Genomic DNA, 14550 nt, shown 5'->3' with positions numbered 1-14550 from the left:
TCTTAAAAAAACTTTGGATAAGAGTAGGAAAGAGGAACTTGTATTTAATCACTTAGGCTTTGGTAGAGGAAGAATCTTTCTCAGAGCCAAATGAGAAAGGTTACTAAAAGTAACTGATTTTATCAATAACTTAACCATGTGCACAGATGCTGAGGGCATTAAATGGAAGTACAGGTAGGCTTCGTAAGTCCAACAATAAGGAAAAAAACAAAAGAACACTGGCTTAGAACAAAGTCATATTCCTGCAAATGAAATGTAGCTATCTTACAAAGTCAATATCCTTAAAAAGATGGACTGTGTCTCTTGTAAGAAGAAGAAACTACAGTTTCAGACATGTTTCCCTTGCTCATCTCAGTTTACCTCAATTCTAAGTATAAATTTATGTGGAAATGAAAAAAACCCTGCTATTAAACACACACAAACTCTCTGTCTCTGTTTCTCTCTCTCTCTCTCCCTCTCTCTCACACACACACACACACACACACACACACACACACACACACACACACAGGAACTATGAGGAAACCATGATTTTAAAATGGTCGTAAATTAATAAAAATTCTTTTAACAATGATCATCTCTTCTCTTTTTCTCTGAGGTCTATTCCTTATTTTAGTTTAGAAAGACACACCAGCAAACCACTTTAAAATAAACCATTTTCTATCTATAACTTCTATGGCTTAGATGTCTTACAAATCTAAACTCTGCATGTAGTAGCTTGAAATGGTACATAAAGTGCAGAGCCTATGTAAGTTTAGAAAACTGAATTAAATTAGACTATCAGGTACCAACAAAAGGTCTTTTCATAGTGCCTGGTACATAGTAGGTATGCAGTAAATGTTCTTAATGAATGAAGGAAGGAATAAGTAAATGACGAATGTAAAAAAGAATTGTGTACTTGTATTTTCTAGGTCATATGAAATCAATATTTAAAATATACGACATAGTTGATGGAAAATCTGATTAATCATTTTGATAAATTATATTCTTTAAACCACATCAGTTTACTCAAAGCCTAATCTAATGGTAGAGCCTTGAATTTTAACCCTATCTCTGCTAATAACTGGGCTTCTGATCTTAAGTTTAGGTTATCTCTCAGGGATTCTTCTGCTTTAAAATGTTGATCTTAATTTCTAAAGAAAGAAAGAATTGAAATCTACTCTGTGCTTTTGTTAAATCACATATTTATATCTATTCTTATTAGATACTAATATTCTTAAAGCTACGAGTTGATATGTCACTAAATAATGCCTTATACAGTATTTTAAAAATATTTTTTCTCAAAAATTAATTTCCTATATCTTGATGAGGAACCAACCTTAGCTTATTCATCTGTAAAAGATCTAATGGGAGGCTTAAAAGAGAATTAATAAATTTAAATGCTTAGAAAGTTCCTGGCACACAATAAGTGTTCAATAAATGCTATTATTATATTACTAGGTACTAAGTAATCTTCTAAGTCTCCTTAAAATACTTCTAGATTTCTAATAAACAGTGAGGTAGAATATATTTTTAAAAAAGCCTAGCATAGTGCCTGGTATATAATTACCTTTTAAATTAAAAAAAATCACATCACTTTACATCAATAGATGTCAGTGTAAGTCATTCTGATATGCCTGTTCAGGAGACATAAAAGCGTAACTTTAAGTATCAAATGTTAAGCTTCAATATTAAAAAATCATACTTACGGATTTGCTTATTCTCCTTTGGTAATTGAATTTTGTTTGTTTGGCTGCTGCCTTCCAGAACAAACACAAAACTTTTAACTTCTTTATCAAACTCCTATAGAATAAAATGAAAACAGCAGTAATCAAAGAATATTTTATTTGGTTTCTACAATAAAATTGGAACTGCAAATTTACAAGAAAAAAAGTCACTCAAATGATTTAAAAGTAGGCTTAGGCCTTGACATTCTTATCCTGAGGCTTGCTGGGAACTAGAATACAGAGGCAAGATGAAAGGACAGGTGCAAGGGCATTAAAGGTCTTGACTAGAAAGTGATTGAAATTATGGAGTATGGATTCTGAGCTGGAGAGAAAAGGAAGTGAAAACAAAGAAGATAAATAAATAAATAGAACTAAACACAAGGGAAAAGTAGAATGGTTAATAGCCTAAAGGTACCAATTAGACTGAAAAATAAACACAGTAGGAGTAACTGAACAAGCGACCTTAAGAATGAAAGATTGGGGTCGGAGAGGGACATCTCAATGTCTCACTCGGTAATTTCAAAGGTCCTGCAATCTGTAGTGGTAAGGACCAGGGTGAGACGGTGGGAATGAATGCTTGAGCAGAGTGGAAGAGGTCATAAAAGATGAAGAAATCAAGAAACTACAAAGCCCAGGGCTTGGAGAGATTTTCCTCACAGATACTCAAGTCCTCGAATGATACAGCAGGACTCGGGAGTACAGAGAGGGGTTATGAGCTGTGTGCCAAAGTCTTAAACAACTGAGGAGTGGAGGCCTGTGGCCAACAATGTCATGAAAGCGTTTTGCAGTGAAAGAACAGGAAAAACAGTTATAAAATCTGATCAAGTCCTTTTTTCTATAACTTTCACTCATATTTCTTGCCAGGATTTACGTGACTCTAATTTCTAATACTTACTTTCCAAATCACAGATGGACTGCCAAGGATCTTCCATTTTGCTCCAGGATTTTTTCCCTGAGCGCTGAAGATTTCAACAAATGCACCTCCCTAAACAATGAAAACAAAATATTAAGGTGAAAGACAATGCTAAGGAGGAAATATTATCCACCACATAGTCTACAACCAGTGTTCCAAGAATCTGTCAGTTAAATAGATCTGGGATGAAACATTATCCCTGTTATTACTCCTACTTTATACCTTGATTGTATCTAAGCCACAACCATTCTGATTTGGGTCACCTTGGATTAATGGTTTAAGGAATTTATTTTTTAAGCATGATAAAACATTAAATAAATTGTGCCATACAAACCTTACAGTCTCTCAGTATGGGGCTCATTTACTTGACCTGTACAGATCATATTTTGCAGATTATGTTTTCCAACCAGACTGAAGGGTTTAAACTTCATCCTCAAAGCAGGCCAATAAATTCTGATAATTATCTCTGAATACAAGATTTCTAGTCATACTGACTGGGGCTCCAACACTGGCTTTTTAACTATCTGACCTTGAAGTTACTTAATTCCTTGATTTTCCATCTGTAAAATGGGTCATCGGATTACCATAGCATAGTAAACAATAATCATCAAGCACAATACTCAACTCATAGGAAGGGCTCAATAGTGCCATCAAAGATTATAAAACAAAGGAAAAATTAAATAGTTTACTACTGGTCAATAAAAAGGCCTGGGAGGGATTGCAGGGGATTCTTATTTTGAGCGTTCCTACAAGATATTTTTATTTAATATAAATTAATTTGGGGATCTATAAAACCTGCACAAGAAAAATAGAGAATCCTTTCTATAGACAGGCCACTTATAAACCCGAGAACATAGAGGGACATGCTTATGTAAAAACACTGAAGATATTACTGAATGTCCAGAGCTTCAAAAGGGAAATTAAGCAAGATGATTACCTGAGGAAGAATTTATTGCAAAAATTGAGAATCTGAAATGAACACTAAATATGATTTGATTATAAGCAACACATGAGAAAATCTAATTTCTGTAATGAATTTCCATCTTTTTTCTCAGTAACACAAAGATATTTTCCCTTCTGCATTTTAACACACAATCACTTGAAGTTAAGACATTTAATTTCTTCTTCCGTGAGCAGTATTATGTGCAAATTGTATTTGGGATAGAATTACTGTAGCTTCTGAGGGCAGGTCATATTTCACCATGAATTTTAAATTTGAGACAGCTGGCTGTTTTCTTTAAGAGAAAAACCCTTACACTTGATAACAAACTTTCTTTTTGTTTCCCCATGTTTCCCAAGTTTCCCCGCAGTAGGCATATGCTTTTTTGTAACAATATACCTATGTGAAGTGAAACAAACTCTAAAATTGTTCTACTCATTTCATGATACTAAATAGGATAGAAGAAAGAGAACTGTAGAATCCTGAGAACACTCATAAGGAGGCAGGTAGTATTTGGTGAAAAGGCAGAAGCAACAAAGAGGTGGAGACCAGTGGAGGATGGTTTATATACAGTGAAAAAAGTTCATCAGAACAGCAGGACTAGGATGGTAAACAGACTGTAAATAGGGAATGTGACCTCAAGTAGAGGTGAAGAAGGGAGGGCAGGAGATCAAGGCCAACCAAGTAAAGGAGACGCCCAGTGAGGTGAGGAAAACAGGTTGCATGAAGACACTCTAGGTTATTCAAAGTGACAGAGGAAGACCCAGAAGCAGGGTCTCTCCAAATGTGATTCTTGGACCACCTGCATTAAAATCACCTGGGGGAAGCTGTTTAAAAGGTCAGTCAGCTGACTCCATCTAGAGACTCTGATTCACTACATCTGGGGTGAGGGTCAGGAAATTTGCACTTTAACAAGTACCCCAAGTGATTCTGATGTACTCCAATGTCTCAGACTCACTAACCCCTAGTTTAAGGAAAGAGAAAATAGCATATAGACAAAGTGCTTATTTTCCTTCTTGGTTTAACCCATTCATACAGTCACTCATTCACTCTTCTAAATAGCTTCTGAGATACCAGTGTGCAGCAGTAGTGAGGACCCCGGGCGCTTATTAAAACTCAAGATTTCTGGACCCTGCCCTCAAGATTCTGATTCAGGAGGTCTCGGTGGGGTTTAAGGTCTGCATTTTCAAGCAGAATCACAGACAATTCACATACCATGAGAAGCACTGAGCTGGAAAGTGAACAAAAGCCAAATCATATGCCTAGACCTTGGTAACTTTTTCTTTTGGGGGGTCAATACCATTCATCCTTCAATTCCTTCTTACCCCCCAAAAAGACAGTATTATGGGGAGGGGTGGGTGGGGAGAGGCTTTACCCTCACCGCGATCACGAGCTACCTCGCCCAAGTGGAGAAAGCTACAGACAGGTTGGAGAACCGTTTCGGGTTACCTGGTACTCATTTTTGAACATTCCCGCAGAGGGGCCAGGGCTTGGGGGGCACAGAGTTCAGGGATTCCAGAGAGAGTCGTGACCCTGACGGCTGGAAATCGGCGGGCGGGAACCCGGGAGCCCGAAGGGCGGGGAAAGGCTTCGTGCTCGGCCCCGACTCGGGCAAGCTCTTCTCAGCCCCTACGGCCCCTGGTCAGCTCCACCTCGAGCCCTCGACCCGCACCATTGCGGCCCCCGCCTCCAGGATGCCCGGATCTGGAGAGGGCCCAACTGCCCGGGCGGGCTCCGGACCGTCCCTGGGGAAGGACTGTGTGCGTAACCTACGTGACTGGGCGCCCAGCCGCCGAGCCACCCGCAACCGCCTGCCTCAGAAAAGCGGGCGCGCTCCCGCTGCCGCCCCACCTCTGAATCCGATCGGAAAGGGGCGGGGCTTAGCGCCGCCAGAATTCCGGCCGCGCCCATTGGCTCTCAGGAGGCGCCTGCGCGTCGCGCCGACTGATTTTGCGCACGGACGCGTGAGGCTACGCGGTGACGTAGCGTTGCCCAGGCAACCGCGGGACTCTTGGAGAAACGCGGGAACGTCCGACTTGTGAGTGGCACTCTACTTAAGTCTTTACCTCCGTCAGCTAAAAAGCTCAAACTTAGCGTGGTTTCAGAGCTAACGCAGGTACTGGACTCTTCTAGAATACCTGTCACATCGGCTTGGTTTCTCCTCGAAACACTGATAACTGGTAGGTTGCTGAAGGAGATAGAATCATGAATTCATGGAACCCTTTGTTTGGAAGGTTCCCAAACTCGGGTTCGTTTAGTCAGTAATGGGGGCTGCTGGACCCTTTCATTGTTTCAGAAGGCCCTGGGAAGTAGGAGTATTTACTCAAGGTCACTGTACACGTCAAAAGCCAGGGTTTTTTGCTCAAAATCACTTACATACATTATTGAGACTAACACTCCCTTAAGTGTAACTATTTAGTTACTTCATTTTGTTTCTAGGTCAGAACCACTTCTCACATGAAAGGTATTTTTGCCAGCTTTTCTCTAAGGAGCTGTGGCTCAGAAAGGTTACTAAGTAACTTGCCCAAGATCATATGGCTAGTAAGTGGTGTGGCACTAGTTGGGAACTCTTGTCTAATGGTATACTTCTGGCTGAGTTAGGCCAATGCCATAGGTTAATAATAATCACATATCACTCATGGAATTCCTTACTGTAGACGAAGTGGTTCACAGGTTCATAACCCTGTGAGGTAAGAGTTAATCTCAGTTGTGAATGTTGAGACTCAGAGTTGATTAGGAATTTACTCAAGAAGGCAATGTTGAGTTTCATTTTTAGCTGAGTCTAAAGCCAGGTATCGTTCTACTTCACTCAAAACCCCAAATATTTATTGTCCCTACCATACACCAAGCCTTGTAGATCATGTAAAGGAGCGGTTCCCAACCTTTTCGGCACCAGGGAACGGTTTCATGAAAGACAATTTTTCTGCAGGAAGGCGGGAGAGGCGGAGCTCAGGCGGTGATGCAAGTGATGGACGGGGAGTTGCTGTAAATACAAATAAAGCTTCGCTCACCTGCCCACCACTCACCTCTTCCATCGGGTTGGGGGAGGTGAGTGGTTCAGAGCAGCTTTGTCGCCAGCCCGGGGATTGGGGACCGGAGATGTTAAGGATTTGAAAATGAATGGTATCTGGATCTGCACCTTACCAGATCTAAGATGAACAGCTTAAACCCTCTTGTACATGCTAAGCCTAATAATAGATCCATACAAGATAGAGGTGGGGCCATGGCACAACTGTAAATTGCAGTAAAGTGTCTAGAATCCAGACTTGCTGATTTATAGAGCTCAAACCTAGTTCAACAACAGTTTTTTCCAAGGCTCTGTGCTGGAGGTTTGGAAAGTAAGATCAGTAGACACGGACTCTGTCTTACAAGACTTACCTGTGGGGGACATTTATCCATTCATTCATTTAACAGATAGTTTCTAGATACCATGCTCAGAGATTGGGTGTACAGGGAAGGGCCCCACCTTCAAGGAGCTTACATGTTGGTGCAGTGAAACAGACGATAAAGGAACTAGCAAATAATTATAACTTGTGATAAATACCATGAATTCAGTGATAAGAAATAACATTGGAAGGGGCATATTAGTTTTCTGTGGCTGCTGTAACAAATTACCACAGAGTGGCTTAAGCCAATGGAAGTTTATTCCCTCATAGTTCTGGAGGGCAGAAGTCCAAATCCAGGTGTAAGCAGGGCATACTCCCTCTTGAAGACTCGAGGAGAATCTGTCCTTTGACTCTTCTAGTTTCTGGTGGTTGTTGGCATGCTTTGACTTGTGGCTAAATCTCTCTAATATCCGTCTCACCTCCCCTGGTGACACTACCTCCTCTTTTTCTGTTTGTTTTTTCTGTGTGTCTCTTATAAAGAAGTTTATAATAGCATTTAGTACCCATTTGGATAATCTGAGGTAATCTGTTTATTTCAAGATCGTTAATCACATCTACAAAGACCCTTTTTTCCAAATAACGAAACATTCACACTTTTCAGGGAGTTGATGTTGAAATCCTTTTGTTGTTGTTGGGGGGGGATTTTTTTGCCTATCACAAATGGTTATTTGCACTATAATACAAAGCAGTTTTTGACAAATACTATACCAATGGCAGAAGGTACAATGAGAATACAAGAGGAATCTAGGGGACATTTTAAGGCGTCTAACAATCAACTTGAATCTCTAGAAAGTGTATTTTGACACCATAGCAGAAGTGAAACTCACAACTTTGCCTTATTTTCATTCTACTCTTTATGATTATCTGAATTAATTAATTGATATGTTTTATCATTTGTCTTCAACTAAAGAGTGAACTGATAATCTCAATTTGTTGATGAAAGAAGTAGTTGCAGAGTTGAAAATGATTAATTGCTATGTATCAGTATGTCTTTTTACTCCAGTGTTTTTGTTTCTCATTGCCTGTTTATTCAGTTTAAGGCTGGAAGGAAACAGTATCATTTACTTCAATGCCCTCACTTCCTAGAGAGGAAGTAATAGTCCAAGGCCAAACATCATCTCCTAACCCTCCTAACTTCTAACAAGTTCTTATAATGGGATTTTCAGTAGCAAGTATGGTATAGGGCCTGTCCAGGCAATGAGCAACTCTGAAAGCTGCCTAACTCAGATCAATCTTATTTTTTCTACAGTAAGAGTACCCTTAACATTGACAGTAGTGGCTATAAAGCAAAATAAGAATGTGCAATACTTTAACAATATGAACTCAAAATCAGAGAAAGGAGGATATCCAATTTTGTAATAGCAAATGCTCTCATTCAATTTGGATGAATGCAATTTATAAACAAAAATTGGATTGAACTTCAAGGATGTCAACCAGAATTCTGGAAAAAAAAAGAAAAAGCCGACCTGCCCAAACAACTTGGCTTAAACCAAGTTATTTATGTACGTTATAAAAGACAGTGAAACAGTTTCTTTAATTACTACAATTTTTTAAGAAGTTGGTACATTTAGTAATTGTGTTAAATTGCTTAACTTAATTTGACAACATTAAGAATTAGTCACTTTACAAGCTTTAAAGTGCTTGTCTTTGTTCTACAAAGAAAGTAATTTGAAAAAAAGAAAGTAATTTGGTGGTATATTAATATTGTTAAAGGATATTGGATAGTATTTAAAATGAAATAGACTAGAAATAGTTTTTAAAGGATGATAGAGTCTTTGTATGCCAATGTAATCATTCAAGTTAGATGAGTATGATTATCAATTTGACACGAAACAGTATTTCAGTATTTTTTTTTTTTTTTTTTTGAGACAGAGTCTCACTCTGTTGCCCGGGCTAGAGTGAGTGCCGTGGCATCAGCCTAGCTCACAGCAACCTCAAACTCCTGGGCTTAAGCAATCCTACTGCCTCAGCCTCCCGAGTAGCTGGGACGACAGGCATGCACCACCATGCCCGGCTAATTTTTTCTGTATATATTTTTAGTTGGCCAGATCATCTCTTTCTATTTTTAGTAGAGACGGGGTCTCACTCTTGCTCAGGCTGGTCTCGAACTCCTGACCTCGAGCGATCCACCCGCCTCGGCCTCCCAGAGTGCTAGGATTACAGGCGTGAGCCACTGTTCCCGGCCATAATGTATTTTGAATTAGTTTTTGTAAATGGCATGAGAAAGAGGTCTAACTTCATTCTTTTGCATGTGGATATACGGTTGTCCCAGCACCATTTGTTGAACAGACTCTTCTTTCCTTATTCAATGGTCTTGGCACACATGTAAAAAATTAGTTGGCTATGCACATGAGCTTATTTACAGACTCTCAAATCTATGCCATTAATCTATAAGTCTATTCTTATGTTGGCACTGTACTGTCTTGATTACTATGACTTTGTAGTAAGTTTTGAAATCAGTAAATGTGAATCCTTCTACTTTGATATTTTTCAAGATTGTTTTGGTTATTCTGGTTCCCTTGAATTTCCATTTGAATTGTAGGATCAGCTTGCCAATTTCTTCCCAAAAATGGCAGCTAAGTTTTTAATAGGGAATGTATTGAAACCGTTGATCAATTTGGGGAGCATTGCCATCTTAACAATATTAAATCTTCCAAAATGGGATGTCTTTTCATATATTTAAATCTTTTAAAATTTGTTTTAATGACGTTTTACAGTTGTCAGTGTTTAAGTTTTACACTTCTTTGTAAAAATTATTTCAAATATTTCATTCCTTCTAATGTTATTGTAAGTGACTATTTCCTTAATTTCATTTTCAGATTTTTCATTGTGAGCATATGGAAGTACAATTGATTTTTGTATATTCACCTTATATCCTGTAACTATCCTATATTCATTTATTACTGCTAATAGTTTTTTTTGTGGAATCCTTAGAATTTTAAAAGATCATGTCATATGCACACAGAAATGATTTTAATTCTTCCTTTTCAATTTTGATGCCTTTCATTGTTTTTCTTGCCTGGGAACCTATGTTGAATAAAAGTGCTGGGAATGGACATCCTTGTCTTGCTCCTGATCTTAAGGGTGACAATGGAAAAGAACCCAAACTCTGTAAAATAATTTAATGAGGTTTATTCTCAGCCAAATATGTGCGACCATGGTCCAGAGAGCCACACCCAAGAAGCCTTGAGCAAATGGTCTTGCCATGGTTGGGTTACAGTTTGATTTTATATGTTTTAGGGATTATACATAAAGTCATAAATCAACGTACATGGCAGGTATACATGGATTTGGCCCCAAAAGGCAGGACATCTCCAAGTGGGGATTACAGGTTACAGGTGGGTTTAAAGATTCTTTGATTTGTAACTAGTTAAAGAAATGAAGCTTTGTCTAAAGTCTTGGAATGTTTTAGGTTAAGATAAGGAAGTCTGCTAATCAGAGACAAGCCACCAGACATGTACTGAGACTTGAGTGATCTATTTAGTAAATCATTGACCTGCAGGTGTGGTTCAATCTTTGTCTTACATGGCCTTAGGCCTGTTAACTATTTTTTATCTTATTGTTATAAAGAATAACTCCAAAACAACAGGGCATAACTAGGCATGTGTCTGACCTCCCTTCTTCTCATGGCTGGCAACTCAGCTTTAAGGTTTTTTCTTTTTTTCTTTTCGGTGCCCCTTGGCCAAGAAGGGTTCCATTTGGTCAGCTGGGTAAGATTTTATTTTAGTTCAGAAGGGTAAACTATTCAGTCTTTTACCACTAAATGCAATGTTATCTATGGATTTTTACCTCTAGTTTCTTATGCACCAACCACACACAACTTCTAGAACTTGTCAAACTTTCCTACCTCAGGGCCTTTGCAAATCTGGCTCTTTCATATTTGGCTTCCTCTTATCCTTCAAATTTCAGAAAAGTCTTTTCTAACTACTGCAGATAAAATGGATTGCCTCCTCCATTCATTATTCTTTAGAACAGCATCCTAATTCCTTATCTCAATCTGTAGTTATTTTGGGTATTTTTTAACTTGTTCATTTTCTGTCTCTCCATATATGTTCCATGAGAATAGGGACAATTTTCATCTTGGTTGCTATTTTATCTCCAGTACCCAGAACAATAAACACTTCATACATTCTGTTGAATGAATGAGTAAATAAATAAGCACTTACCATATATCCATGTGAGTGCTTTGAAGTCATGTGATAGATTTAAAAAAAACAAACATGTCTAAACATATCTACTTATTGAACATCTCTCATCTAGAGCAGCCACTTCAGAAACTACCCAGTTGTTTCATGATGCTACCATTTTCCAAAATTTTTCTAGAATTCTTCTTTTGGAATTGGCCTTATAGCCTGTAGCATTTTCTTTGCATCATATCAATTCATAAGAAAAATATGAATCTATACTATAAGAAATGTAAATATCTGCTATATGACACAGCAGTGGATTTGGCAGTGAAAATTTACATTTCCCAAATGTGCAGAGAGCCACCCTTAGCATGCTCATTAAGAGAGCAGTCATGTTTCTTTCTAACTAACATGTTTGGAAAACTCTGTATATGTTTCTGGAGTCAAAACACTTAGGTGTGTGAAGACAGAAAACATGCAGATAGCTCTAGTCTGAGATTTGTGTTATAGATTGCTTTTCAGTCAGTATGTAGATATACAAGAAGCACTTCCAAGATTGACTTTTGAAACCTCTCACCCAATCCTGGCTCTGATACCTACAGCTCTGGGACCCTGCTAGGTTATTTGACTTAGCCAAGCTTTAGTGTCTCTACTATACAATCACCCACTTCGTGGGATTTCTAAGAGTTAGATGATATAAAGTAATTGCAAGTGCTCATTCGGTGTGAGATGCTTAGTAGGCTGTCAATAAATAGCAGCTGCCATCATTATTATTATAATCACATATTAGCCCAACCCCTACCCATCTTGTGGCTAAGGAAACTGAGAGACTCAGTATTTGCTAAGAATAAGGACAGTTATTAAAAAGCTGAAACTGAAAACTGGATCTCCTGGCTCATAGTCTACTTCTTTTCATTTCAATATGCAGAACAAGCCTCAGCTTGAAGAGTCTAACAGCTGGGAGGAGCAAGCTCATTTCATGGCTATAAGCTAGCCAGAAAAGAATGTGACATGTATACTTTCCTAATGAAAAGTAAACAGAAATACCTTTTTAGTTCTTTGGCTGCAATTCAGAATCCTTTTGTGCAAATTGAATTCATTTTGTTATTGCTTCAGGATAAAATAGATTCCATTACCATGCTCCATCACTATTTCTCCATTTGCCTTGCTCTGACTGTATCCCATCTCTTAGAATTAGAATGGGGGACTTTGGTTGGTCACAAAAGCCATTGGGAAGCTATAGGGAAAAGAAATAAAAATAACATTCGTTGATGCAAAAGAAGTAAAAAATAACCTTTGGGGATAGCAATAACATTTTAATTTGAAAAATTTGCATAAGATTAGACTAGAGAGCCTTTGTGACCATATATAAGTTGTATGTATATGACCCTTTTAATGATTTTATTTTACCTGGCTTTCAGTACAAGTTATATTGATAATAAAGAATAGGTTGAAAAACAATTTGAGAGAAATCTGAACTTTTAATATTTAAATACATTCTATTAGGTGGGTTTGTTTTACAGCTATTGTTTACACATTTTATTAATAGAATCTATCCTGAGGGAAATGACTCCACAAAACAAAATAAGGAGAAATTTCTGATCTTTGCACCTTTTTAAATAATTCTTCTGTATTCTTATCAGATGAACTGAGGTTGTACCACTTACACTCTTAACAAAAATGAAGCAGTGGGGGTGAAAATCCAGCTGGGTCCCTCTCCACCTCCCCAAGTCTTTCAGAGAATGGTCACCTTTTATCTTTATATAAAGTGTCCAGCTTTTTCCCAAGTCACATGCCCTGGGAGCTGCATCCATTCTTTTTTCTTTTTTATTTCAGCATATTATGGGGGTACAAAAGTTTAGGTTATACATCCATTCTTAAGGGACACCTTTCTCTCTTTTCAAAATGTTCTGTATAGGGTGGGATAGCCACTCAAAAAAAAAAAAAAAGATGGTAACACAGCCCAAACAAAATGGGCTTACAGAGCACAAATCTGTTTCGTCAGAATGATCAAACACTCCAACTCTTGCACATACAAGTTTCTCATTGAAAATTAACCCTGTGTGAAAACTTCCAAAGTTCAATTACTAGTTAATTTACTTCATTCATTCATGTATGCATCTATTTATTCACTACATGAGGAGTTTCAGAGGGAGTTCCATGAACGGTGAAGGAAATTTAACCCATTGCTATTATATGCTGTCACGGTGTGATTACATGCATATTATTGTGATTACTGGTTAATTCATAACACTGCATATTTAGCATAGATTGTTGAAAACTTGCTTAGTGTTTTCTGAATAGGTACTAAGAAAAAGCTCATGTATGATTATCACTTGGCCTCACTGTTTCCTATTTACCCTTTGAAGAAAATCCATGCTGAATGTTTGCCTTTTTAGCAATTGTTAGGTTCTCAGGATGGGTCCTATTGGGTAGCTGCCCTAGCTCATTAGGCCTCTACACCCAGCTTAGGCAACATTAGCAGGCTGGTTCACTTTAATACAAACAACGTTACTGAATGTCCTGTGTTGTAATACTTTTCTTGAGTCTTTACCTCTGTATGAGTTCTCTTTTTAAAAATTTCTCTTTATACCCACAACAAAAGCATTTCAGAGCTTTTCAGTAAGCAACCAAATCCTTTCCAAATCACAGCTGTGACTTCCATTGGTGCCCTTTTTGAAATCATAGGGGTTAATGCTTTATGTATTAATCATGTCACAGATTAATCTAATCTATCTGGTGAAAACATTACGAACAAATCAAACTTCCTTCTTTCTTTTACTTAAAGGTATTTTTTGGGCAATGCAGAGAAAGACTTCTCACCCTGGGTGAGAAGAGGGTGATACTGACACGGGGCTGGTCACCTTGTGTGTAAATCTTTTACCAGGTTCACTAACTCTTAGTACCTGACAGGGTTACTGATAGAGGTTGTTGCAGTACTATTGAGATATTTTTCCTTCACTATCTATTTTTCCTTCACTATCTATTTTTCCTTCTGATAACTATATCCCCATTTTCTTTTCAGTCCATGAGGCAGTATTATTTCAACACCTAGATCAGGGGTCGAACATATTCCTAGGTCTGAGCCAATTAACATGTCCCATTTCCTGGTCACAACGATTTGTTCAGAGAAAGTCATGCGACCAAATTGGAGCCAATGAGACACACTGAGTCTTAGGTTGGCTTGAAATGCTGGGGCAAGAGCTCTTATTCTTTTCTACTGGACATGAATGAGGAAGTATGTAGTCCTGGGACCTCCAGGGAGCTATCTTGAGACCACTGTGGAAGAGTCTGTCTGACAATGGTATCTATGCAGAGATGGAGAGACAGAAGCTAGATTTGGATGGCTTTGTTTGAATCCTTGGGACCAGTTATGCCTAAAATTAGATTTAACCCTGGATTTTTCAGTTATATAAGCAATTAATTTTCATCTTTCCTCATCTAGTTAGGGTTGGAACAAACAACTGATATAGTACAG

General features: G+C 38.1%; 1 protein-coding gene across 5 annotated transcripts in view; it reads right to left on the bottom strand.

Moving 5' to 3' along the window:
• Positions 1–5364, bottom strand: part of CFAP20DC (CFAP20 domain containing) — a 219928-nt gene extending 214564 nt beyond the window's left edge. For all 5 annotated transcript variants that reach the window (XM_045530678.1, XM_045530675.1, XM_045530673.1 and 2 more), the window contains exons 1-3: positions 5009–5364; positions 2602–2691; positions 1689–1782 (exon numbers count right to left, since the gene is read on the bottom strand). In XM_045530678.1, coding sequence (XP_045386634.1) covers positions 1689–1782; positions 2602–2691; positions 5009–5029 — 205 coding nt within the window. In that variant the 5' untranslated portion in view covers positions 5030–5364. The remainder of the gene's footprint in view (positions 1–1688; positions 1783–2601; positions 2692–5008) is intronic.
• Positions 5365–14550: the final 9186 nt, after the last annotated feature.

Source organism: Lemur catta, chromosome 18 (genome assembly GCF_020740605.2).
Source record: "Lemur catta isolate mLemCat1 chromosome 18, mLemCat1.pri, whole genome shotgun sequence".
Lineage (NCBI taxonomy): Eukaryota > Metazoa > Chordata > Mammalia > Primates > Lemuridae > Lemur > Lemur catta.
This window is presented reverse-complemented; position numbering and strand designations above follow the sequence as displayed.